We start from the raw sequence: 26,122 nt of genomic DNA on the forward strand, positions 1-26,122 counted from the left end.
GAATACAATACGCATGAAAGCGCTGGTAGAACTCGTTTGTAAGAACTGCAACATTTTCTTGTTTTATTTCTATATACAAATTCAATCCCAACCCCTTTTGGCATTCCGACCATACCACAGGGATCAGGATTGATAAAACTTCTGTAAAAAGTACATGTAACTTTTTTGCATACTTTGTTTGTTTTATCTTATTCCTTTCTATAGATATTTTACAAAATACAATGCGAAAATTTTTTTATATGATCACAGTTATTATTATCTCCAAAATGTGATAACTGACATCATAAGAATTTAATCAAAGCATAATAAAGTTAATTAACAGAAAGTGTTTATGACCATAAATGTTTCAGTGGTTTCATTTTTACAAAGAAAATTAAAACTTTAATAAATTGTTCTATAATGTTTCTTCAAAACCTGACTTTTTATTTTTGTTCGGTCACACCGAATTTCTTAGATTTCACTTTATATTAAGTTTTTGTAAAGTGAAATATATTGAACTAATATATTGGGATACAATAATAAAAATAATAAATCAAAAAACGATTATTAAAAAAACATAATCCTATCGATAAAAAAATCAAAGATATTTTTATTCTTATTATAACTATTATTCAGTGTTAACATTATTACTCTGCCGTTTTTAGCATGTCCGAAGGGATATTTTGGACCTAGTTGTAATTCTACATGTCAGTTTCCATCATACGGTGCAGGCTGCCGATCAAATTGTTCGTGTGAGTGGCAACATTGTGATTCTTTCTCTGGCTGTACAACGTCAGGTATTTTTATTAACAAGCTCGATTACATCTTTATACACATGTTTTCATATCGTGTATTCTCATCTAAACAGCATAGAACAGTATGTGAAACAAATAAAATGAAATTAATAAATTATTGAGAATTTCGATAAATGATTGCGCCTATGAGATAAGGGCCCTTATGGCATTTTTTTCACAATTCCATATCTTTATGGATTTATACTTATATATGTCAGACGATTAAAGTTATGAAGTTTCATGAAGATCCAATAACTATAGTTATCTTTATTTGGCATTTAGAAATAAGGTTATATTTTACCTTTGACGTTGTACACTTTGCGACGTTACATTATGATTTGATCAACGTCATTTTTTGTTAGGTATATAGTCCCATTGTTTTATTTATTATAATCTTTGCTGTTGAAGATATCATTACTAAATTCTTATTAGATAACTTATTAATAACTTTTAATATTAATACAATCATATAAATCAAAAAATATTTTTTTTATATACATGTAATGGGCTCCGTGCACGTGCACATTGAAAATGTAACTGTCACGATAACTATGAAATCTTTTTAACGCACTTTCATTTTTTCTGAATATATCATATCTTAGTCTAGTAAAGAACTGATTTTATAAATTACATGTCATTGTGCAATTCAAAGAATGTTTTTAAAATTATTTATTGTCAATAATAACAATGAACATGGCATTTTAAAAAATGTATGGTGCTATTACATGTATATGCGCATTGGATTCCTGTGTATGCTTTATGAAAAAAGAAACTTCGCCAAAAGTCGATCTTTTTTTTTCTCATTTTGCTTTAACCTCTTTATTCTTCTTATCAATGGTTGTCGTATTTTACGTTGATTCGTTTTTAATTCGTCATGGTTTGCTTAATTCTATGTTGCTTGGATATTTTGTAGTCCGTAATAATTTACCTAAATGTGTTTTAATTAAAAACGTAAATTCTGCAATCAAATCGTGTAAATGAAAAGTCGCATTTTTAAAACAAGCGGTAGTGTGTTTGCTGCGATTGCCCCCAACCCCCCAACCCCCCAACCCCCAGCATTCCAGTTTATGAAAATACGCAGCAAGTTTAGTACGATTGCGAGATGTTTTGCTCTTAGAGAGATAAGTCGAGCCGATTATTTTGCTCCTACTTGTATCAATAAAAGATACAATGATTTCACCAAGTTCTGAAAGTTTATATCCATATAATGATAATCATTTTCGCAAGATTGGCATGGATCTCGAGAGTCTGAAGATTAGCAGAGACAACTACAAAACTAAATGGGGACTATATCTTGAAAGTAAACATGATAATGTGTAATACAGATACATGTTCATTTCAATAAATTCGTAAATGTGTTTAAATTAAAATTAAAGTTAAAAAAAATTAATATTTATTAAGTCAAAATATAAATGATATATACTTTATTTTGAATTCAATTAAATTTGTTCAGGGTCGAAACGTATGTTTCTTTCATCCCACGCTTATTGCCATAAATAAAACTCTTAACATGATTAATTATGTTTACTATTATGTGTAAATCAATATGTAACGTTGCTGATATTGTAGATTTGTTTCATATTTTAAACGAGCACTTGTTTTTGTTTTGTGTTAAAGTTTACTGCATGTATGAAGGATTAAAGCGTAGTGGATTTAAAAAAAAGGGGCCCCATTTTAATGGATGTGAACCTTAATTAATTATCCCCTCCGCTCGCATTTCATTTCCTGAAATCTCAATACAAACACTAAAGTTTTAGACTTTCTTCTCTAGTAGCATTTTCTTAATGTTTTGGAAGCACCCACTATTTTTGTCAAGGCCAAATTGTTCATTAAATAGATTAACAATTTCCCGGAGCAATAAATTATAATGTGATTTTGTCAAAGAATAAAATCGGGCACAGGATAGATACTCTAAGGGTTAATAAAAACTATAGTTTGCGTCTAAATTTAATTAGAATGTAATGACTAAAAATGTGTACACATGTTAATACAATGAGTTGTTCCATGGAATATTAGGTTATATTCTTATTGCTATTTACATATTATCTTAGATGCTGTACGCACAATTTACATGTATTTACCCTTTGTCATTTAGGAATTTTTTCCAAGTGGGTCAATACCCCTCCCCCTCCCCCAAAAATGTATATTTATTTAAAAAAATCAAGCTCCATAAACTTTTGGACAACTAATTTAAATTTGAAAAAAAAATCTAATCAATTATATATTTTTGTTAATTTTTTTGCACGAACTTGTAATCAGTGCTAGCTTTAAATAATACGTAATTAAATATTAGATCAATAATAGGTTTTGTAAACTGAATTTCAGAAGTGAAAATGGCTTTTAAAAATTCTTTTAATATTTAATCATTAATTATTAAAATAAACATGTACGCTGTTTTGAACACATTTTGATAACACAGAGAAAGTAGCGATTAAATGTTTCTTTGTTCTTTACAATTTTGTAGCACTGAAACTATTGAAGAGTTGAAAAAATATTTTATTTCAATTTTTATTCTAAATGATCTGATCGGCACCTATTAAATAATACTGCTTTTTTTGCCTAAATATATATTACTGGCTGACCACAGGAGAAACAGAGCGGGGGCAAAAATAAGGTGGTGCTAATATTGTTTTAATTCATATTTGCAACACTTAAATGACAATAGTAAAGTTAACTTGCATTTGCTTTTGCGCTTAAATATGTATGCACCACATTTTGTAGTTTATTGTAAACATTTTCTTTTATTTATAGCATTCAGTTAAAACAATTTTTAGAGTGTATATCTAATCTTTATGAAATAGATGCAATGAAAATAGTATAATAGACGGACTTAAAAAAAAAACTAATGATATTCCATGAACAACTTCTTCTAAAAATTCTAACTTAAATAACTGTAAGTTACAGTACAAAAAATGATGAAGCTAAATTGAAAGGTTATTATTCATACTAAGAATTTAGTTTCATAATACATTGATCAAATTTCATTTATTATCTATTTTAAAAATCAACCAAAATGACAGAATCTTACAGTTTGGAATAATATCGAGCTATATCAATTGATAAACGACTAAATCTACATGTAGTATCAACCTATAAATTAAACACATATTTTTAATAATAATTCATTCACTAGTCTCTGTAACTTAATTTAAAATAACACTAATAAATATTGAACAGATACAATATATTAAACATCATCTTTTTTATTACCAATTTCCAAGGGCGGAACCTCATGGTATTTTCTACAGAAGTGGATTATCTTTCTTGTTTTTCGACGTGATCATATATAAATGCCCTTATAAACAGTGATTTAAGTATTTACCGTGCAATAAAAAGGCTATGGGTTTCATCCAGATTGGTAAGCATGTTTTTGAACCCGAATCGTCAGAGATTCAGAGGCTTTAGATGAAAATGGTAGACCAGTAAAAAAAACAAAGAAGTTAAAGTCGGCGCGAGTAAACAGATGCTGACGGGCGGATCAACAAGTTACAATCGGCAGCGAAAACGCAGTCGCGAATATATATAATGATTTCTTATTTACCGGTAATTTTAAAATTAATTTATATTCAATACATTCAATATCAGATTAAGTACCACAATGTAAATTGTTCCAGAATGTAAATTGTTCAATCGTGTTATTCTCTACAAGTTTTTTTTTATGCCGATGATCAAGAGTTTTCTTTTGTTCGTATCAAACAAGCACGGAATCTACATTCGATCGTGAGTTATGAGTAAAATATTAAAAACAATATAAATATGTTCATTTTATTTATTATAAAAGATACTGCATTCTAGGGCCTTGCTATTAAGACACGTGCTCATAAACAAATTAACAAAATTACAGCGCCACTGTATTGTACCTGGCTATCAGACAAGTTTTTTTCTTTTACGTAACGTCATTTCTTTATTATGTTATTTCTCTGTTTATACAAAACGTCATAAGGACCTTTTTCTCATGGGCGCAATCAAATAATTTTTTTTTCTTTGCTTTATATGAAAGTTAATTAATTATGTATATCCTTTCCTAAAACAATCGTTTTATCGTTCTTACAAATAGAATCACATGTATAATTTTAAAAAGTTTTATGTTTGTCATTCTACGATGTATTCAACCCGTTATTTTTTGTTATTTAGTCCAAATTAAGACATATCTTCCGCTGAACATGTCAAAAATAAATATAATGTATGTTTCTTATCAGCATAAAACTATAAAGAACGGTATGAACGTATAATTCTATGTACATGTATCTATGTTTCACATATCTATCTATCTATCTATCTATCTATCTATCTATCTATCTATCTATCTATCTATCTATCTATCTATCTATCTATCATCTATCTATCTATCTATCTATCTATCTATCTATCTATCTATCTATCTATCTATCCATCTATCTATCTATATATCTATCTATCTATCCATCTCTTAAATAAGACATTCTTTACAAGAAAACATTGAAGTTTTTCTCTCTCTCCTTACAGGACTTCTAAACGACAAATCCACATGGTCAAAGCTGAATTCATCACATAAAGCTATGTTGATTAGCATTTGCGTCATCGGAACCATTTTCTTCATCTTCTTTTTAATAATCATCGTTTTAAACAAGAAGAGAAATGTATTTATAAGTTACTATGATAATCGGAAATGAAAATTAGACAAGCAGTGGTTTTTTTTAACATTTGAAAAAAAGAGTGGCGTTATTATTGACGCTTACATGCAGTTCTAAAATATTCTTCATATCAGATACCATGATAGTTACATGAAGAAAATGTATATAGGAATTGAAAAATTGAGAAAGCTAATACCATAATTCATTGCTTTAAATAAATTTTAAAAACTTCCTTCTGTATATTGATGATTATATACATGTATTTAGAATGTATTTACATGTATGAACTCAAACCCCATTATTTCTATTCTATGATGTAATGTGGGTAATATAATCAGGCATATCTCCAATATTTTGCAACGAAGTGATGTATTTGAAAAATTAATGCAATTAAAACTCCTTGTATGAGGTTAGAAATATGTTCCTTAGCATTCGTGAACAACGCGGAAAATTCTATTTTTCAATGCAATTTTCCTTTTTCAACCGAAAGTAAATTTGGACCTAGTCGAGGGAACTGTGCATAAGATATTTATTGGGTAAACACGTTTGTAAATTTATTCACTGACTATGTTGATGTAAAAAAAATGTGGTCTGAAAAAATATTTTTATACAATTTACTGATTCTTATTTTCACACCAAAATAGTTTGATAACATGAAACATGCGTTTATCTCCTCCCAGAAAGAGATGCGATCAGGCTAGTTTCTCATACACATGGAAAGGGGATTTAAGTCAGGGAAAACAGGTAATTTTAAAATCATATCAAATATCAGCTCTGCGTCATATAACATATTAGGAATACTGCATACTTATCATAAACTTTGTTTTAGCGCCTGATTTCTAAAATATTTCACATTATTCAATATTCAAGTTAAATATTCAATTGTGCAAGAAAGTTGAACAAACATACCCTGAGACATACACGCGGCGTTATTATGACCAGATCGTGCAGATGTGAGAAACAATTTAGGCCGTAACTTACTTTTTAAAAGATCCATCCTAAAACAAAATGTTTATTGACAAATGCAGTCTAAAAAAAGTTGATTTTAAAACCAGTGTTTTGATTTGACTTTTGCCTAACAATGGATTGAAAACTTCTTTTTTTTCAATTATTTGGTTTTTTAAAAATTACAGTTTGTTACGGCAACAATGAAACGGGTTTTAACGTTCATGTAATTTGATTGTTTTTATTACATATTACATGTATATGAGTCAATGATCAAATTTAGTATAATTATGTTCAGTGTTTCAAAATAAGAATAATAAAATATCACTTATATTTTCTTTTTGATTTAAGAAGTACAAAGTTTATCATAAAGGGTTTGCATGGTTATTTTTTTCCTGAATAATTCAACATGTATCAGCACCACATATGCCAAAAGAATGTAATTGTCACACTGATTTTCAGTTAAAGAAAAATAATTCAAAAATCTTTTCAGAAAGTGAGATCCATGCAATTTTAAGGATATTTTTAAAAACTTTTTTCGGGTATGAAGTATTAGTATATTTCTATTTGGCTCACGTTACCAATCAAGCGTGTATGAGTATGAATGAGAGATTGTATGAAAGAGTTCTATTTAGTAACGTGAGGATTTTGTTCATAGTTGTGTCTTGACTACGTGTTCGCCTGTTTATTTTTTGATTTCAGTAAACCATGCGGCTGACAAATGGTTACTTAGAAAATAATGGATAAAAATGTATTGTTTGTACAAATTTACTTACTTACATACATTGTATCATAAAGTCCCACCAATTCCTCAAGCCAATGCTTTTTCTTTTCATGGCAGACCTAGTGCTTAACAGCATGTAGTACATGCAAGATATTCTTCTATTTTGTTTTGAAGCTTCAGTTTACCATAATGTAACGTATTTATAATATATGTATTGTGAATTACTCAGAATTCACTTTGCTCTATGCTACATAATAACATAATATGATTCCCATCGATTTGATTGTAAGCGTGAGTTTGTTTGCACTTATAGTTTAATTAATGATAAAAAATCCTTGTAAAAATTTGGAAACTCCCTTTGATTTTCAAATTTTATAAACAATGCAATAATAATCAAATGATTCAATTGAAAACTGACGTTTGTTTAGAATATAATAAATAATGCACCATAGCTAATTTTCAATTTCGTTTTTTCTTCATAACATTAATTAATCAATGATGAGGATAAAATCCTAAAATCCAAAATTCGCACCAAAATATATTTAAACTTTGTACTTGCCAAGACCTGAGGGTCCACTTCACATAGATTTTAAGTAAATAAAGCGGAGCCACATTTTGATATTTTAAGGAAGAATACAAGTTTTATAACGGATTTTGCTGTCCATCAGTGTATTATTTATAAAAGGGTTTCTGCAGAACACATGAAGACTCTGTATATAACTAGGGTGTCACACTAGCTATTTCTTTTAATACACATGTATTTAAGCTTTGGATTTGCAGATGTGGTGGAAGAGCGACCTAGTATAGTTATATTTACATTTCTGCTTGGTATTCCAAAAGGATTTCAATGAGAGAACATTATGTTTTGTAAATTCAAGGAATCTCAATTAAAATGATATAAAATAGTTCTATGCTTTAACTAATAAACTCAATTGTTTTAAACTAAAACTCAACTTAATTTAAGCACGTCACTTGCAAAATACCAATGTTAGACTGTTAAATCAGAATTTTGAACAAATCCTCGATTTTGTTTTTATTTCCTCAAAAATAAGGAAACTTTTGAACATAACATTCATTTTCCTTTAAAATAGAATAAATGGTTGTGGTTATCCTGATTCTCTTGATGTAAAAATTTTATTCATCAATTAGCAATGTTATTAGAGTATACTTTGATATTTTTTCTAAATTTAATTCAGAGCAGGATTCTTCATGCAAAAGGTAAGTATCTCGATTACTGTATTCTTCAAACATATTATTGTTAATTATAAGATGGAGTCAATATTGCCTTTATCTTCAGTAATAGTCTTTTACATTTGATCAAAATGATAAAAACAAATATTCCTCCTCCACAATATATAAAACAATATTGAAGATAACATGCTATTGAAGATAACAACTAAGCTGTACCAATATTCAATTTAATAATTTCATTCATTATAATTATTCTGGTTAAAATCTTTTTTTCTTTAAATCATAATTACTGTTTTTTCAGAATGTTATTACGTTTCAAAGATAGTTTGTTTTAACAGACTAATCACTCTTTCCATTATAAAATTGTCTTTGTAAAACAACCCCATATTAAATGTACAATAGTTAACACTTAAAATATCAACGATTTTAAATCTCCTTAAGTTTTGTATATATAGATTGTCTAATTTTCAAACAAAAAGTGTATGCAGTATGTTTGTTTTTATATTTAGAATTTACTTTCTAACTCTACAAATTTGATATGTTATGTTTATAAACAACCTGCTTTGTTATTAATATTTTAAAGTTATTATTGGCATATAAGTATAGTTCATCATTGTACTTCCTCAGAGTGCTTACCGGGATACCACGGACCCCTCTGTAACATGACATGCCGCTTTCCAAACTATGGGAAAGAATGCCAGTTACAATGTTTGTGCAAGGAAGAGCAATGTGATCACACCACTGGATGTGATGGAAAAAGTATTTTTTTTTAGATTTGTATATATTGAAAAAAAATATATGCTTTTTGGTTTAGCTACATTATGCATTTATGTTGTAATAAAATATCGCATAAAAGCGGTATTAGAATTTGTTTGTAAAAATTGCAACCGGTATATTTAAAGAATTTTCTCTTACTATTCCTGTAATAACATTCAATCCTTATTGTGGTCCCACAATACCCCGCGGATCATGATTTGTATAAACTTGCATATAAACTACATGTATCTTTTATGCAGATTTTCTGTTAGTCATATCTTACCCATTTCTTTTAAAAACTGTAAAAAATGCACTGCAAATTTAAAAAAAAATAAAAAATGCTCACAATTATTCTTGTATAGCATTTTGTTTTTCCAAAATTTGAAAATTAATCTCATTGGATTATAATGCTAGAAGCATAAAGTTAACTAAAGTGTTAAATGACTTTAAATTTTTAAGTGCTTTCATAATTCGGTTTTTTATTGCGTTTGGTTAATTGATAGAGAAAATTAAAACTAAGATATATTATTTTATAGTTTTATTACAAAACCTGATTTTTTTTATTTCTGATCGAATACATCGCTCTTTTTTAAATTGCACTTTATTTAAAGTGTTTTTTTAAATAAATAAATTTTCACGAATATGAAAATCTCAATCATAGTGTTTAACTTTTTGAGATATTTTAAACGAAAATATTTAATATGAATAATGTTTTTTTCAATAAACTCAATTCTTATTTTTAGGTCTCCTGAGTAAACTCAGGTGACCTATTGCTATCCGTTTTCGTCCGTCGTCGTGCGACGTGCGTCGTGCGTCGTCTGTAGTGCGTTAACAAGATTAACAAAGAAACAAGATTCTCAGATAGCCAGCGATTAGACATTCGCTCATATATCAAACCTAATAACAGCCTCCAATACCAGCACAGACAAAGTGCTCATAGCTCATCAGTCTTCAAGGGCCTAATTAAAGGAGAATGTACCAGACATCTGAGAAATACTAGCGATCAAGCTGTATTACTAAATATTTTCAAAGATTTCAAATCTTATATCGAAAAAGAAGGTTACAAACAATCAGAAATTGAAACGATTATGCAAGAAGCTCTTTCTGCAAATAGAATGGATCTTCTCAATAAACAAAAGAAGAAAAACACTAAAAAGGCTGTACCAAACGTTTTGGTGACCAAATTGAACCCATGTATTAAAGGGTAAAGGGTACGACTTATGAAATACTGGGATAACATACAACATGACGAAGAATTGCAAAAAAGTATTCCCAACACCTCCTATGGTTGCATACAGTAAACACAAAAATACAGGTGATCTAATCATTAGATCCAAATTAAAACCAAATGGAGTTCAAAGAGACTAATTGATTTATGCATCAGGTGAACTCCTGACGAGGCGGGCCTTATTACAATTCTGAAATGACATGTGCTATTAATACCGCCGAAACACTCTTACCTAGATATGACATATAATCGATTGACCAAAATGCTTCCTTAAGAGTGTCGGGTTCTAATAGGTTTAAGACATGTCTGGATGTTAGGATGCCGTCATTTGTTTGCACCTAACATTTTTAACTTCCTCTTAGAAACTACAAGGCTAATTAGGGCTTTTCGACTTTCGGTCGAAAAGACCTATTGTTTTCGTTCTGTTTTATTAGGGCTTTTCGACTTTCGGTCGAAAAGACCTATTGTTATTCTGATGTTTTATTATTATTATTATTATTATTCTTTTTCTCGACAGAATTTCCGTCAGCGATATTTTGAAAACGGAAAGGATTTGAGAAATAACTATACAATAATCTTATAGCATTTTTAAATGTCACCAGTATGTAAGGTTTTGGATTTCCGGTTCCGGTACTTCCGGTTTACACAAGCAAAATACTAGAAATTAAATGAATCAATAAATTGTTTTTATTTTTAAAGGAAATTCGTTGTAATTTTAGAGTTAGATCAACAATGTTGAGTTGTTTAAAAAGTTAAGCGGCGGCGAGTTTCTATCTCTTATCAGTTTTGAGATTTTAGGCCTCAAACTTGAGAAAAGGGGGGATGAAAAAATAAAAAACTCAGAAAAACTTAGGAATTTTCTAAGACTTTTAAAAATTGTTCAGATAGATGTAAGTAAGATATTTTCAAAGTTTCATTAAAAAGTATCGAGTACTTCCGGTTTTATGATCCGATGAAAATTGTCTATGGGAGTTTCTATGTTAAATTGAATTCACGCATGTAACGTTTTCTCAAAGAGTTTTCAAGCAAATATTTTTATATTTTGCATTTGCAATAAGGGACCCAATGCACAGACCGGAAAAGGTCCTGAAAAAAAAATTCTAAAAAATAAGGGACCTGAAGGGGTCAGTATTAAAAACAGCCCTTTAGCTATAACTTTTTTATTGTTTATCCGATTTTCAAAATCTTTTCGGTTTACAGTTCAGAATAAAGAGTACAATTTAAAAAATATGGTCCGAGGGGGCACTTTTTGACTCCTTATAGGGGTTTTAAGGGCCTGAAAATGATAACTTTATCACATTTATAAAACATTAAATTTCAGAAGTTATCTCGCTTTGCTCAATAAATGATTAGCATTAGAGCTTTTGGCATACCAAAACTCTTGAATCTTAAATAAGTACTTTCTTATATATGAATTTTAGAACTTTTATTTCAGTAAACAAACGATATAGTTGGATAAAAAAATTCTGAAGTTGTCTTTCTTTGGGCATTTAACTTCTTAAATGTTAACGTGTGGGTATATGCTCATTATATTTTCCTAATTTTGAATATACAGATTCTGAGAGAAAAATATGATGAATTTGAATAAGGGATTTTAAGGGCTGTCGAAAAGCCCTTCCTTTTTGTTGGAGACAAAAATAGGTCTAGTTATTATTATTCTTCTCGACAAAGTTTCGTCATGGACATTTTGAAAACGGAACAGAAAAATAAAAATTAAATGTTAGATTCTATTAGCAATTGTTTAGTTCTCCCGTATGTCCCTTTTTGGACTTCCGGTCTATATACTTCCGGTTAACACATTTAAAAAACAAAGTATTAAAAAGATCTTTGTATCTGTTTTATTTTTCAATTATAAACTATGAAATTTTGGATTTAGATACTTCATAGTTTGATATACAAAATTGTAAGCGACAACTTTTTTCTATCTCTTGCTGTTTTCGAGATATTAGACTTCAAACTATGAAAAAAGGGGGGATGAAAAAAGTAAAAATTAAAATAACCACCAAATTTGTTAAATGAGGAATGGGAAATGTTAAAACTGTCATAATTATCATATATATAAAGTTTCGTTTGAAACCATTGAGAACTTCCGGTTTTATAAGTTGATTAAAAATCGTCTATGGGTGTTTTAATGTTAAACTGAATTCACGCGTGCCACGTTTTCTCAAACAGTTTTTAAGTAATTATTTTCATATTTAATTTTTATAATGAGGGACCAAATACGGAGACCGGAAAAGGTTTTGGGATTAAAATTTTGAAAAATAAGGGATTTAGAGGGGTCAAAGTTGAAAACAGCCCTTTAGCTGTATCTTTTTTATTTTTCATCCGTTTTTCAAAATCTTTTCGGTTAATAGTTCAGAATAAAGAGTACAATTTAAAAATTATGGTCCAAGGGGCCACTTTTTGACTCCGTATAGGGGTTTGAAGGGCCTAAAGATCATAACTTGTTTAAATTTCAAAATCATTTTTTGGAAGAGTTATCTCGCTTTGCTCTAAGAATGTAGAGCCAAATACTCTTAGCATACCAAGTTTTGCGTCCAAGGAATGAATACTTACTTTGAAAGGATTTTTTTGAAAATATTCTTCTGGAAATTAGATGTGTAGCTACTTGTTAAGTTCTAGAGTTTTCTTTCTTTTCACACTGCACTACCCATGAATTCTTATTTAAGCAACTGGTTATACCACGGTGTTCAGAAAATTTGGAAATAGATCAGACAAATTTTTTTAGACATTAAAAAAAAAAAAAGGAAACTAGGGCTGTCGAAAAGCCCTTACTTTTTGTTGAAGACAAAAAAAGTTCTAGTTGTTACCATTTTTGGTGTGAGGCATTTTTATGGTAAGAGGAATCTAAATTGTGAAATTCGTGGCTCTACCACCCCCAGGGCACCACAAGTGGGGCAAAATATACAAGAAAAGCCAAATTTTCAAAAATAATCTTCTATACTCCCATATTTGTTAAAAAAAACCTAAATGCATGATTATGATGTCCATTAGGCCCTCTACTAAAATTGTGAAATTCATGACCCCTGTGTCAGGGGTTCAGGCTCTAGGGTGGGACCAATATGGCCATATAGTAAAAATGTATTAATTAAATCTTTAAACATCTTCTTTACTCCAAAACATGTGGGCAAAAAACTGAATACATGATTATGATGTCCGCTAATTTATCTACCTAAATTGTCCAACTCATGGACAGGAGTCAGGAGTTGATGACATGGGGGGGGGGGGGGGGGGGCAATATGACAATATAGTGCTAATGTTTTAAAATCTTCTTCTTTATTCTCACACAGCTGTATGAAAACTGACTTCATAATTATGTTTACCAGGAAGTCCTACTAGAATTTTAATTTCATGTCCCCTTGAAGTATGGGTTTTAACTCTAGGGCAGGGCAAAAATGGATGTATACGTGTTAATGCAAATAATTTTTAAAAATTATATTTTTATTCCCAAACACCTCAAAGGAAAACTGATTTCAAACTGATCTTTAAGTTTTTCGCCAAAATATAGGTTCATTGTTCTTTTTAAAAGATTTCAGGCAGGAGTTGGTCCTCATTACAAATTTATAATTTTTCTACTCGAGAATGAAACCCAACTAAATGAATATATGAGACTCCTCGACAAGTTTGTGTATGGCTTATATGCTACTAAGGTGACCCTTAAGGCAAATTGGCCTCTATTTAATTTACTGATCTTGATAAAGGACGTTTAACAACCTTCACATTCCTTCATATATGGGTGCTTTGTTCAGAGTTTGGTAAACACTGACTGCCAATTTTGAAGAAGAAAATGTATAAAACAAACAGAAAGACGGACACTGGACAAAAATGACAAGAATAGTTCAATTCAGCTCACTGTTCGGGTAAGATAACAAAGTTTGTTAAAGCTTAATTCTGAGTCATTTTTGGAGTTGATTTTAATCAACTCTCCTATGCACTTACTCGGGCAAAGCGAAAGTGAAACAGTGTTTGGACCTAAACACAAATCAATACCGCTGACAACACTTAGTTCTTGAAAATAATTGATAAAATCGATGCTATGTATTCTGAAGCATTGTTTTTCAAGAAAACTTATTTATTAATACCATGAAAATAGTAAGATTTTAGATTGTACAAACAGTTTAGATATTTTTTAAAGTATGTATTCCTACGCTGGAGTTCAATGTAGTCACGTTCAACCAGACGCTTGGCTGCTGTCTCCGTTAATATCCGACAAAACAGAGCCTCTCTTGCTTGTCGTAGATAAACGGAGACAGCCGAGCGTTTGGTTGAACAATCTTGCCTGGATCCATACAATTTCTTAGATATATTTCGATTACTAATACTTCTTGCCATGCAAAATCACATATCGTTTATTTATTCGTTTTGAATAAATGATAATCGATAAAATCAACTCCCGTCAGTACTTAAGTACTTTGATTTAAACTTGTTTCCTATAACATTTTAAGCCGAACTTCAAAATCCCTCTGCGGCCCATTTAATGGCCAAAAGTCACGGTTTAAACAATTATGAATCTACACTATACGATGATGCTTAAATATTAACACTTATTTTATTTCATGGAGAAAATATATTCAACATTTGTGCCATTAAATTCTACGTCAATCTTTGAACCCTTTTCAAGCAAAAGCGTTTACCAGGGGGTCAAAGTATGAATCTACATCTACAAAAATGTAAATACATGTAGTTTACAGACAGACGAACGGTAGAAATGCAGACAACAGGTGATTAGAGAAGCACAGTTGCAGATTTGCGTCTGCTTACTGTCTTTATGTATGTCTATCCCCATCTTAATCTAGTCATGACATTTTTCAGAATGCTTACCGGGATACCACGGAACCCTCTGTAACATGACATGCCGCTATCCAAACTATGGTTATGATTGTCAGCGAGGATGTTTGTGTGAAGAAGACAGCTGCAATCACGTCACAGGATGTCTTCAAACAAGTAATGTATTATGAGGTTTTAATAAATAATTAATATGCAGTTTTGTTTATACGGCAGCGGATTTGCCGATTAATACTTCCACAAAAAGAGCAAAGTATATATTTGTTAAGGTCTTCCGTTTCCAACGGAAGACCTTATAGTGATTGTAATGTTTTTAAAGGTCTTCCGTTTCCAACGGAAGACCTTATAGTGATTGTAATGTTTCTTATTATTATTAAGGTCTTCCGTTTCCAACGGAAGACCTTATAGTGATTGTAATGTTTCTTATTATTAAGGTCTTCCGTTTCCAACGGAAGACCTTATAGTGATTGTAAGGTTTTTTATTATTATTATTTTTTTCCCAGTTTTTGTCCACAAGATTTCTCAAAGATGACTGGATAGATTAATGTGAAATTTTCTGGAATGGAAGAAAATGACAATATCTCGAGGCGTTTTTTTCATTTTGTCAAAAATCGTTTCCGGTCGTCCGTTTCCTGTCCCGCGTTGAAAAAGCTTGTACCAACGAGATCTCAGAAACGGTAAACACTTGAACATCCAAACTTTGTGGGATGATAGACCTATAGTTGTAAATGTGTTTAAACATTTTTGTTTTGTTCGGCGTAACTTCCGGTCGTCACCGGAAGCACTTCAAAAATTTTTGTTTTTACATATTTAATTTATCTCCCATAAAATAAAGATATTAGTATAGATCCTTTCATATGTCATCTATACAATGTTAAATAAACAAAAAAAATCTACTTCCGGTGAGATATCTCGATTATCTCAGGAAGCTTTTTTAAAACATATTTTGTACCCGCAAGTTCTCAGGTACTGTACGTGATTAAGACACGAAACTTTCACTAATTATAGACATTTGATTGAAGATGTGTTTAAACAGTTTCATTTTGTCTTCCGTCACTTCCGGTCCACAGCGAAAGAGTTCAAACAAATCAAACTGTTTATCCATAAAACTGTTTTTATTTGATAGTTTTAGCTACTTCGATGAATAATAATGTAAAATAGGAAAGTAACAAGATATAAAAAATTTAAATTTCATTAAGCACTTCCGTTTGTCCGTTTCCTGTCCCGAGACAAAAAACCTTATATCGACGAGATCTCAAAAACGGTAACGACCTCAACAACCAAACTTTGTAGGATTATAGACCTGTGTATGGACACGTGTTAACACTATTTTGTTTCATCCGGCGTAACTTCCGGTCGTCACAGAAAGTACACCAAATTCTGATTTTTTAAAAATATGTTGGTTATTTGGCATGGAAGTAACCTTTTAGTTATAAAAATACAGGAGATCATCCACAGATGGTGAAAAAAACCAAAAAAGTTCTACTTCCGTTGAGACATCTCAAATATCTCGGGTAGCCTTCTTTTAAAAAAACAAACTACCCCCAAGATCTCAGAAACTTTGAGAGATCAAGACACAAAACTTTTATGGATAATGGACATTTGATCGAACATGTGTTTAACGGGTTCCATTTGGTCGTACGTCACTTCCGGTTTTCACTCGAAGTGATAAAATAAAAGCAATAAAAGGTTGTTTTGTTTTAAATTAAATTTTTTTTTAACATATTACTCAATGTGATGAACAATACACTTATCATAGGTAAATGTACTAAAATACGTATTTTCAATTTCTTAATCACTTCCGTTCGTTCCTTTCCGGTCCCGAGACAAAAACCATTTCTCAACGAGATATTATAACTAACAAAAACTTGAACATCCAAAGTTTGAGGAAATACAAGGCAATGTATGAAGATATGTTTACTATGTTTTGTATGATCCGGCGTAACTTCCGGTCGTCACAGAAAGTACTCAAAAATGAAGTTTTGTCTTTTTGTTTGTTTATTTCTTGGGAATTCCTTTTTAGTATAAATAATATCCATTTTCTGTTTACAAGAGAAATGGATCTTTTGTACAGATTTATACATGAGGAACGGAAGACCTTTTTGTTGCTATAGCAACAAGAGTCTAGTTATTAAGGTCTTCCGTTTCCAACGGAAGACCTTATTGTTTTTCTTCGGTTTTTTTTCTCATTAAGGTCTTCCGTTTCCAACGGAAGACCTTATTGTTATTCTATTGTTTTTTTTTATTATTATTAATCTTCTTGTTTTTCCTTCTGACTTCTTTTTTGCTTTATATCTCAAAAACTATTCAACCGATTTGCAAAAAATTTTCAGAGATTATGTTAAATTCTTGTCCCTTGAAGCGTTTACAGTTTCAGTCATTAAATCACTTCCGTTTTCTAGTTACGTCATTTTAAAAATTTTCAAAAAGTGATTTTGTCCAGGACTTTTCTAGTAAACGGTTGTTTATAAAGACTTGAAATTTTCTGTGATTGTAAATCTGCGGATTTACTTATGGCATTTGACCAAAAAAATGTATTTTGGTACTTCCGGTCGAAACCGGAAGTGAAACATATTTTTCGAAAAAATGAATTTTCTGATCAAATCGAAAAAGAATATGTGTTTTGTAGAGCTTATTAAGCTGAATATCACACTGAAAGCCGTTTTCAAATCGGACGATGCATTACAGAGATATCGGGGTTTAAAAATTGATTTTTCCGGAAATTTTGATTCCGCGGCCTTGGTTTAAAAAATAGCGTTTTGTTCAAAGTAAAATTAACTCGTACCAAAAATAATTGCTTAGTCGTACCTGAACACATTCGGATTTTTTTTGTTCAGTCGTTCTTAAAATCGGAAAGGTTTTTGTTAAGTCGTACTTAAAATCATTCGTATTTTGTTAAGTCGTACCAGGAATATTCGATTTTTTTCATATTTTTATTTTAGTTACTGTTGTTATTGGTTTAAGAGCTCTGCTTCTTACAGGAACTTCCAGCTTTACTTCCGACATTAACGGAAGACCCACTCGTTGCTTTGCAACGAGCTTTGCTCTAGTTCTTCTCCTTTTTTTTTTCTTACCGATTTTGTGTCAGCGATTACTCGAAAACTGTTTGATCGATTTTAATAAAATTTGCAGATCTTATTGACATTAGTTTAAACTTGATCGGAAATTTTTTTGGTTGATGACGTCATTTCCGTTTTTGAAATATCGACGTTTTCTTGATTTTCAGAGTGTCGGCTTGTCCAAGAGAGTTATCAAAAACTATAAAAGATATTAAGTTCAAAATTTCAGGAATGATAGACAAAAGATTGTAGATATGTAATAAGGCATAAATAAATTTCAGGCACAAAAGGCGCTAAAGCTCGGTAGGGCTCGAAAAATGAGATGAAAAAAGCGTTGTGATTTTGCTTGGTTTTCTTAGATTATCTTTTTTCTCACAAATATTTTGTTAAGACATCTAGAAGAACAAAAATTTATATTTACAAGATCTTTTGTTTGACTCCTAGAAAAAGGGGCTGGCCCCTCAAATTAAGGACCTAGAACCCTTCAAAGTTTTCACTTTATAACTCAAAAGCGGTTAAGATTTCGATATGGCTGTCGCGGCAAAAGTTGTTCATTATGATCTTATTAATGTCGTTACAATAATATTTTGTTCGGGTATTGCGTAATATGAGTGTAAAAAGCCAGACTTGTTACCATGTATTTGTGTTTTATTTGGCAAATAAACGGGGTATTTGTGCGTATAACTGACATAAAGGGTACCGGTTTACACACGGAAAATGTTTAAACATTTTAGTTATTTTCTAGTGAAACACATTATGGATAAAAGAACTGTTTCTATGCAATGCATTTGATCTAGCTGTATACCGAACTGTGTATGTTAACAATTACGTATCCGATCCCTTGCCGCAGCCGAGGAAATAGGTCACGAATGGACTAGCGAGCGGTCTGCCGTTATCTAATACACACGATTTGCGTCTTGCTGTAATGCACACATGGGTTTTTTTTCTGTAGCTGCAAACACAAAACTTCCGATTTTAATGATTTTAATAGTAAATAAAAAAGATTATACCTTTACCTAATACCATAGACAGTGTACTAGCTTGCATTCGGAAAGTGTTTAAACAGTTTAATTCTTTTCTAGGGAAATATATTATGTGTATAAGAATTGCTTCTATGCAATGTATTTGAGTCGCATTTAAAATCTTGCTAGCTGTATTCCGAGCTTCATGTATGTAAGCAATTATACGTATCCGATCCTTGCCCGTGGCCGAGAAAATAGGTCGCGGCTGGACTAGCGAGCGGTCTGCCGTTATCCAATACACAAGATATACGCATTGTTGTAATGCACACACGGGTTTATTTATGTAGCTGCAAACACAATGAATTCAGATTTTAACGATATTAAAGAGTAAATAAAAAAAAGACTATATTATTACCTACGAAGTATTGCTGTTTTGCTCTCGTAATTAAAAAAAAATAAATAGATAGTATGGCTGTCATTGAAAAAAAGGCGTTCTTTGTGTTCTTGTCTATGTCATGAAACAGTTTTATTGTTGGAAAATAAAATTCAGTTATCAAACTGCAAACGTTAACAGTTCAAACCCACCACGTTGAGTGTACATTTTCATAACACGGGCCGAGGAGATGCCGCGCTAGTGGACAGCCGATTCACTGTAGGACACATGCTTCTCGTGTTTATACGTTATCACACATTCCAATGCCCATTCGTTGTTATTTTCATTTCCAATTATATTGGTTAACGATGCATCAAACCATTGATTTAAATCATAGTTCGTATAATAAAGGGAAAAAAAAAGCTGCCATCAATGAATATAATACAATTATTGTACGTTTTACAGTCGTACAATTTGAAATGTAAATAAATTCACTTGTGTCCGTTTGTGACATTTTGCTGCTGAGAATTAAATGCATTACACTACCAATTTCAACAAAATATAGGCGATATTCACATATCTATGATAATGTGATACTTCATTTGGCTAACAAAATATTAGAATTTTTATGAGTTATGAGAGAGAGAGAGAGAGAGAGAGTGTTAAGCAGGATGTAGTAAGTAAAAGTTGAAATATATTTAAAAAGCGTCCGAGATAAGGCAGCTTAAGAAGTCCAATGTTACATGCTTGCGGTAGGTACGGGCACGATAAAACAAACCATTTTTAAACAAGTTGAGGTTTTATTTACATTCAGGCCGTAAAATAATAAGGGTCACAATATTGGTATAACCTCTTCTCAGTGGTAGTCAGATTCATTAAAAAGCAAACTCATTGCTGTTTTTATTCATTTATAAATTAATTTTTTTTGATTCTGAAAGAATATGTGAGTTTTAAAAATGTAATGTACATGTACATTCATTGTAAAAGTTTTGACTGTATTCGGACAGTTGAAGATCGAGTAGCGAACACTAGACTTCGTAGATTAATTGTCTAATACAAATCGAATTGGCTTTAAAATTTGCATATTCAAGCACACTTAAATAGTTTATTCATAAATTATATATAATTATATTAATAAAAACGTCTGTATGCTGTATTATGTATTGTCTGATTAGGACTGTTCTTCCCCAAAAAGAAGCGCTCGGCGATCGCGTAAAAAACGTTCTGTAAAGTACAACACCTGATTGGAGTACATGCTTATACATAGGCGTCGGAACCGGGGGGCAGGGGGGGGGGGGCAAAGCTATACCTAACCATTACAAACATAGCCTGATAGAGGGTTCAGCCCCCCCCCCCGCCCCCCCCCCCCCACTTTTTCTCGCAGGAAAGATTATTGTTCCTAAATATACCTTGAAAGACTGAGAAATTGGATTCAGATGCAGTCCAGCCCCCCCCCCCCCCCCCACGGATTAGGATTTCCATGATTTTGGGAATTACAGTCCAGCCCCCCCCCCACCCCCCCCCCCCCCCCCCACGGATTAGGATTTCCATGATTTTGGGAATTACTTTTTTCTCAATATTTCTGAGGATTAGTCTAGCCCCCCCCCCCCACTTTCAAACTGCTTCCGACGCCAGTGTTATATACAATTTTTTTAAAATGTGTACGTTTAACTAAGCGAAATTGTAGATGTCATGGAGTCAATAGACAAATCAAATTCGCCAATCAGGCAATATCAGTTATCTAATGCCTATGACTGATAATTTTACAAGGTAAATTAATACATGCAAATATGAGTTTTAAAGCACTCCCTGCTCCCGTGTTAAAAGCTCCCGTTACCTGCATTCTTTTATTAACGATTTTGTGCACACATTTATTCGGAAATGGCTCAAATTTGTTACACGGGACCGATAAGAAGATGAAAGGATGACCCCTAAAATTTCTTTCCCAAATATTTCAAGAACGGTCTCAAATTTCAAACACTGGTTGAATAACTTATTACTTAATTTGTACAAATTTTATGTGCATGAATGACAATGTTCCTGTAACTTAACAAAAAATGACACTTTTTGAAATGTAAAAGTTTCTGAATTCATCATTAAAATTAATAATGTTAGACGGCCCATGCAGCAAGTTTTTCTAGTCGAGTCTTTCGTTCATCAGCGCATCGATTGTGAACATTTCAGCGGGGTTTGGGGTTGCAATAAGAGGGTGAAACGACCACGAATTTTGACAGATTTGGCTACAAAGAGTTTAAAAGAGATGGATACAAAACACAGGTGCGATTATATCTTTAAGAGATAAAAAATGATTAATCTGTTTGCCATAAATACCAATTTTTATCATAAGAATATTTTAACATTTGGATCCGCCGAATATTTCCATTTCCCTTCATTGTTTGGTGCCTGATTTGAAATAACGTTTCGAGGTATAATAAGTTGAGAAATTTCTTCAAGCTGCATGTTCCGATTTGTCGGCCATTACAGTATCAAATAATTTTCCTTGCAAACCTAATGAATAATCTTACAAATTTATAGACGTATTTAAACGGAAGTGCTCTCCTTTCAACGTTAGAAATATTCAAAGTAAATAAAAATAAATTTGGGGCATACAAAAACCCCCCAAAATACATCATTGGAATGTTTAAAAAAGGAAACCGTTGGGTGTCATCCTCCGAATGATTGAGTTTATTCATCCTGCATGTTTTGCAATGATTATAAACAACGTAAACATCAAAACTATTAATGAACAAATGTACACTGCTTTATTTTTGTTTAAATAGTCATGCTGTATATTTTATATGTTATAATAGATTATATAAAAAAAACAGATGTCAAAGTCGTAATACAATCATACTAGCTTCGACGTAAGGGGCCAGTTTAAACACGCGGCGAAATAACGCAAAACCCTTTTATGTCGATTATTTTGCGAATACACAACAAAACTTGTCTAATCCGGCGGAGGGTGGTTCTGAAAAAAAAAATGGCCGGATTAGGCAACATCCGGTTTAGAGGATATTGTTGCAAATTAATTTTAGTATTTAATGCAGTAGGTCCTGATCGTGTATTCTTGCTAAATGTTCAATTGTTCTGAATTATATTAGATTTCATCGATCTTATTTACGGTACAAATTTTCATTTTAAATATTTTTTTTCAAACAATAAATCCATAACGGAATACATACGATGGAAATCCTTGAATTAAATCGTCGTTATTGATAATCTTTCAAACATCCGATTTACCTGAAAAGTGCATGCTTAACCGTAAATTGTTAAACAAAACATTAACAAGTCAACAGGTGGCTGAAATACCTGATGGCGAGAACTGTTTTGATGCAGGGAAACAATAGATAAATATTAATGTAAATGAGAATTTCATAAAAAAAAAATTGAGCATTTTGACAGAATAATATGCAACTCTGTACGTGTAGCCATGCAACGGGGATAACAAACGATATCGGCAGTCTTACTCCCGCAGTATCCTGAATCACGGCCTGAAAAAAATTGGGTGAACTATAATCTAATTATCCAATTGCAATTCATAACAAGACTTTACGGTATTAACTGAAAAAAGTTGCTTCTTTGGATCTATATTAACAGTTAACGTTGTTTAAATCAATAGCAACGACAGAAAAATTGGTCAATAATTGAGCATTAATATCTCGCAGAAGGCCGATCGATCGATAAGTGGACGGACTACGGGAGATAACTCTCACTAATAATATGCAGTAGGCTTTTTCATTGCGCCGGTTAACAGAATAGATAGGATCCGGATTGCACAAATTTTTTTAAAACAAAAATGATGGGAAAATGTCAAGGGGCTGAATAATGTCGCCGGATTGGGCAGCATGCCGTAATAAACAACATCCGGATTCAACGAGTTTCAACATGTACATAATTTTTTCATTGAAATATGGCTTAATTAACAGGGAAAACTACATGTACTGCAACGTATATTATTGCACACATACTTAGCATAACCATCGTTTAAAAGCGTACAATTATTTTATTGAAAATCGGACCTAGCAGCTTTAACATTAAGATTTGCATGTGTAAGACACTTTATTTGTCATGTGCATGATCATGTGCATTAATTATTTTCAATACCTGCTTATTCTCCACAATGATCTCCAATTCCATTCACAACTGTTGTCATTCAAAATCACATGAATTAAACAAAATTTAAAATTTTGTGTCGATCTCAACTGTTATGTATCCAAGAAATCTATTTATTTTAACATGTGTTACGTAATTAGGTAATAACGTTTTTAGGGGTCAAACTTCATTTACAAATTACCATTTTTCCTTCGTAAACATTCACAGGATCGAAAACAGATATAATGGGGAATGTTTACATCTTTCCTCAATTCGGAAGTCTTTCGGAATATCTAGCACAATTTTTTAAAGTTATCATCCGGGCTTTATAATGGCTGATGCAATGCAAAATCCCCGTAGACGTTCTTTTTTTAGCCGTGTATTAAAACCTGAAAAGCTAGAAGGGGCGTTTCAAAAGGGAAATCTTGGGATTTTTTCATACTATCGAATGAACATCGTCTGAATCAAGAGATATTTACAAATATCAAATAATTTAAGAGAATGTGTGGCAAAAATATCTTGGGACAGACTTTAGGTATAATACGTTTATATATCCTTACAATATAATGATTTTCTCATGCGTTACCTAACTAGGGATATTAAGGGCCAGAGGTAAAAAAGTTTAATCTTGTCTATTTCAATTGAAAGAAATGCAAGTATTTAAAAAAGCAACGTAAGAGAACTTATAAAAAGCATTACAGGTAAGCATTAGTACTTCACTCCTATTTCCATATCATGTTTTGTTGTCGAAAATTAAAGTCGATGACGTGATTTACCTTTTAAAAATCGGACGGAAGACCTCCTCGTTGCTCGCAACGAGATCGTGTCTAGTTAGGGTCTTCCGTTTTCAACGGAAGACCCTCTTGTTATTGTTCGGTTTCTTTTTATTAGGGTCTTCCGTTTTCAACGGAAGACCCTCTTGTTATTCTTCGGTTTCTTTCTATTATTATTATTATTAGGGTCTTCCGTTTCCAACGGAAGACCCTCTTGTTTTTCTTCGGTTTCTTTTTATTATTATTTTATTTTTTATTTTTTTTCTGACTCCTTCTCGGCTTTATATCTCAAAAAGTTTTCATCCGATTGCAATGAAATTTTCAGAGCTTTTATAAAATTACCGTGCCTCAAAGATGTTAAAGTTTTAGCATTTACGTCACTTCCGTTCAAATTTGGCGGCCATTTTTAAATTTAAAAAAAGGGATTTTGTCCGGAAGAAATCTCCATAAACTTTTAAGATATCGCTTTGAAAATTTTACTGATGATAGATGTATCAATTCTACAATGTACTGGGGGGTTTAAAATTTTGTTCATCAATTTTGCTCAAAACCGGAAGTAGTTCCAATTTTTGGAAATTTTCATTTTTTTGAACAAAATAAGACAATACTACAGTCTTATAGAACTGGCCATTGTAAATTCAAATCTGAAATCCGTTTGAAAATCGGACGATGCATTACAGATATATCGGGGTTTAAAAATTGATTTTTCCGGAAATTTTGATTCCGCGTCTTTGGTTTAAAAAATAGCGAAATGTTCAAAGTAAAATTAATTTGTTCGAAAAATAATGGTTAAGTCGTGCTTGAACACATTCGGATTTTTTTTGTCAAGTCGTTCTTGAAATCAGAAAGGTTTTTGCTAATTCGTACTTAAAATCATTCGGATTTTGTTAAGTCGTACCAGGAATAATTCGATTTTTTTCATTTTTTTATTTTAGTTACTCTTGTTGTTGGTTAAAGAGCTCTGCTTCTTACAGGAACTTCCGGCTTTACTTCCGACATTAACGGAAGACCCACTCGTTGCTTTGCAACGAGCTTTGCTCTAGTTCTTTTTATTTTTTTTTCTGACTCCTTTTCGGCTTTATAACTCAAAAAGTTTACAACCGATTTTGATGAAATTTTCAGAGGTTGTGTGCAACTATAATACCTCAAAGTTTGTGAAGTTTCTTTGAAAACATCACTTCTGTTTTTACGTTACGTCATTTTTAAAATTTTCAAAAAGTCATTTTGTCCGCGGCGTTTCTCAAAAATGCTTTAAGATAGAGGCTTAAAATTTTCAATGGTTATGATTTAATCGATTTACCTCTGTAATAAGGCTGGAAATGAAAATCTGTCACTTCCGGTCGAAACCGGAAGGGAATCAAATTTTTCGAAAAAATAAATTTTCTGATCAAATCAAAAATGAATATGTGTTTTATAGAGCTTATTAAGCTGAATCTAACACTGAAAGTCGTTTTAAAATCGGACAATGCATTACAGAGATATACGAGTTCAAAAAATGATTTTTCCGGAAATTTTGATTCCGCGTTTTTGGTTAAGAAATTAGTATCAAGTTCTTGGTTAAATTAACTTGTACCTAAAAATTAATTGTTAAGTCGTACTGTAACACATTCGGATTTTTTTTTGTTAAGTCGTTCTTGAAATCGGAAAGGTTTTTGTTAAGTCGTACGTAAAATTATTCGGTTTTTGTTAAGTCGTACCAGGAATAATTCGATTTTTTCATGTTTTTATTTAAGGTACTCTTGTTATTGGTTTAAGAGCTCTGCTTCTTACAGGAACTTCCAGCTTTACTTCCGACATTAACGGAAGACCCACTCGTTGCTTTGCAACGAGCTTTGCTCTAGTTATTAT

At 31.6% G+C, this 26,122-nt stretch overlaps 1 protein-coding gene across 1 annotated transcript in view; it reads left to right on the forward strand.

Moving 5' to 3' along the window:
* Positions 1-5,866: 5,866 nt before the first annotated feature.
* The window catches only part of LOC105328243 (uncharacterized), a 31,072-nt gene continuing 10,816 nt past the window's right edge, over positions 5,867-26,122 (forward strand). The window contains exons 1-5 of the mRNA XM_066072056.1: positions 5,867-5,922; positions 6,067-6,130; positions 8,252-8,273; positions 8,874-9,005; positions 15,043-15,174. Coding sequence (XP_065928128.1) covers positions 8,909-9,005; positions 15,043-15,174 — 229 coding nt within the window. The 5' untranslated portion in view covers positions 5,867-5,922; positions 6,067-6,130; positions 8,252-8,273; positions 8,874-8,908. The remainder of the gene's footprint in view (positions 5,923-6,066; positions 6,131-8,251; positions 8,274-8,873; positions 9,006-15,042; positions 15,175-26,122) is intronic.

Source organism: Magallana gigas, chromosome 9, assembly GCF_963853765.1.
Source record: "Magallana gigas chromosome 9, xbMagGiga1.1, whole genome shotgun sequence".
In the NCBI taxonomy this organism is placed as follows: Eukaryota; Metazoa; Mollusca; class Bivalvia; order Ostreida; family Ostreidae; genus Magallana; species Magallana gigas.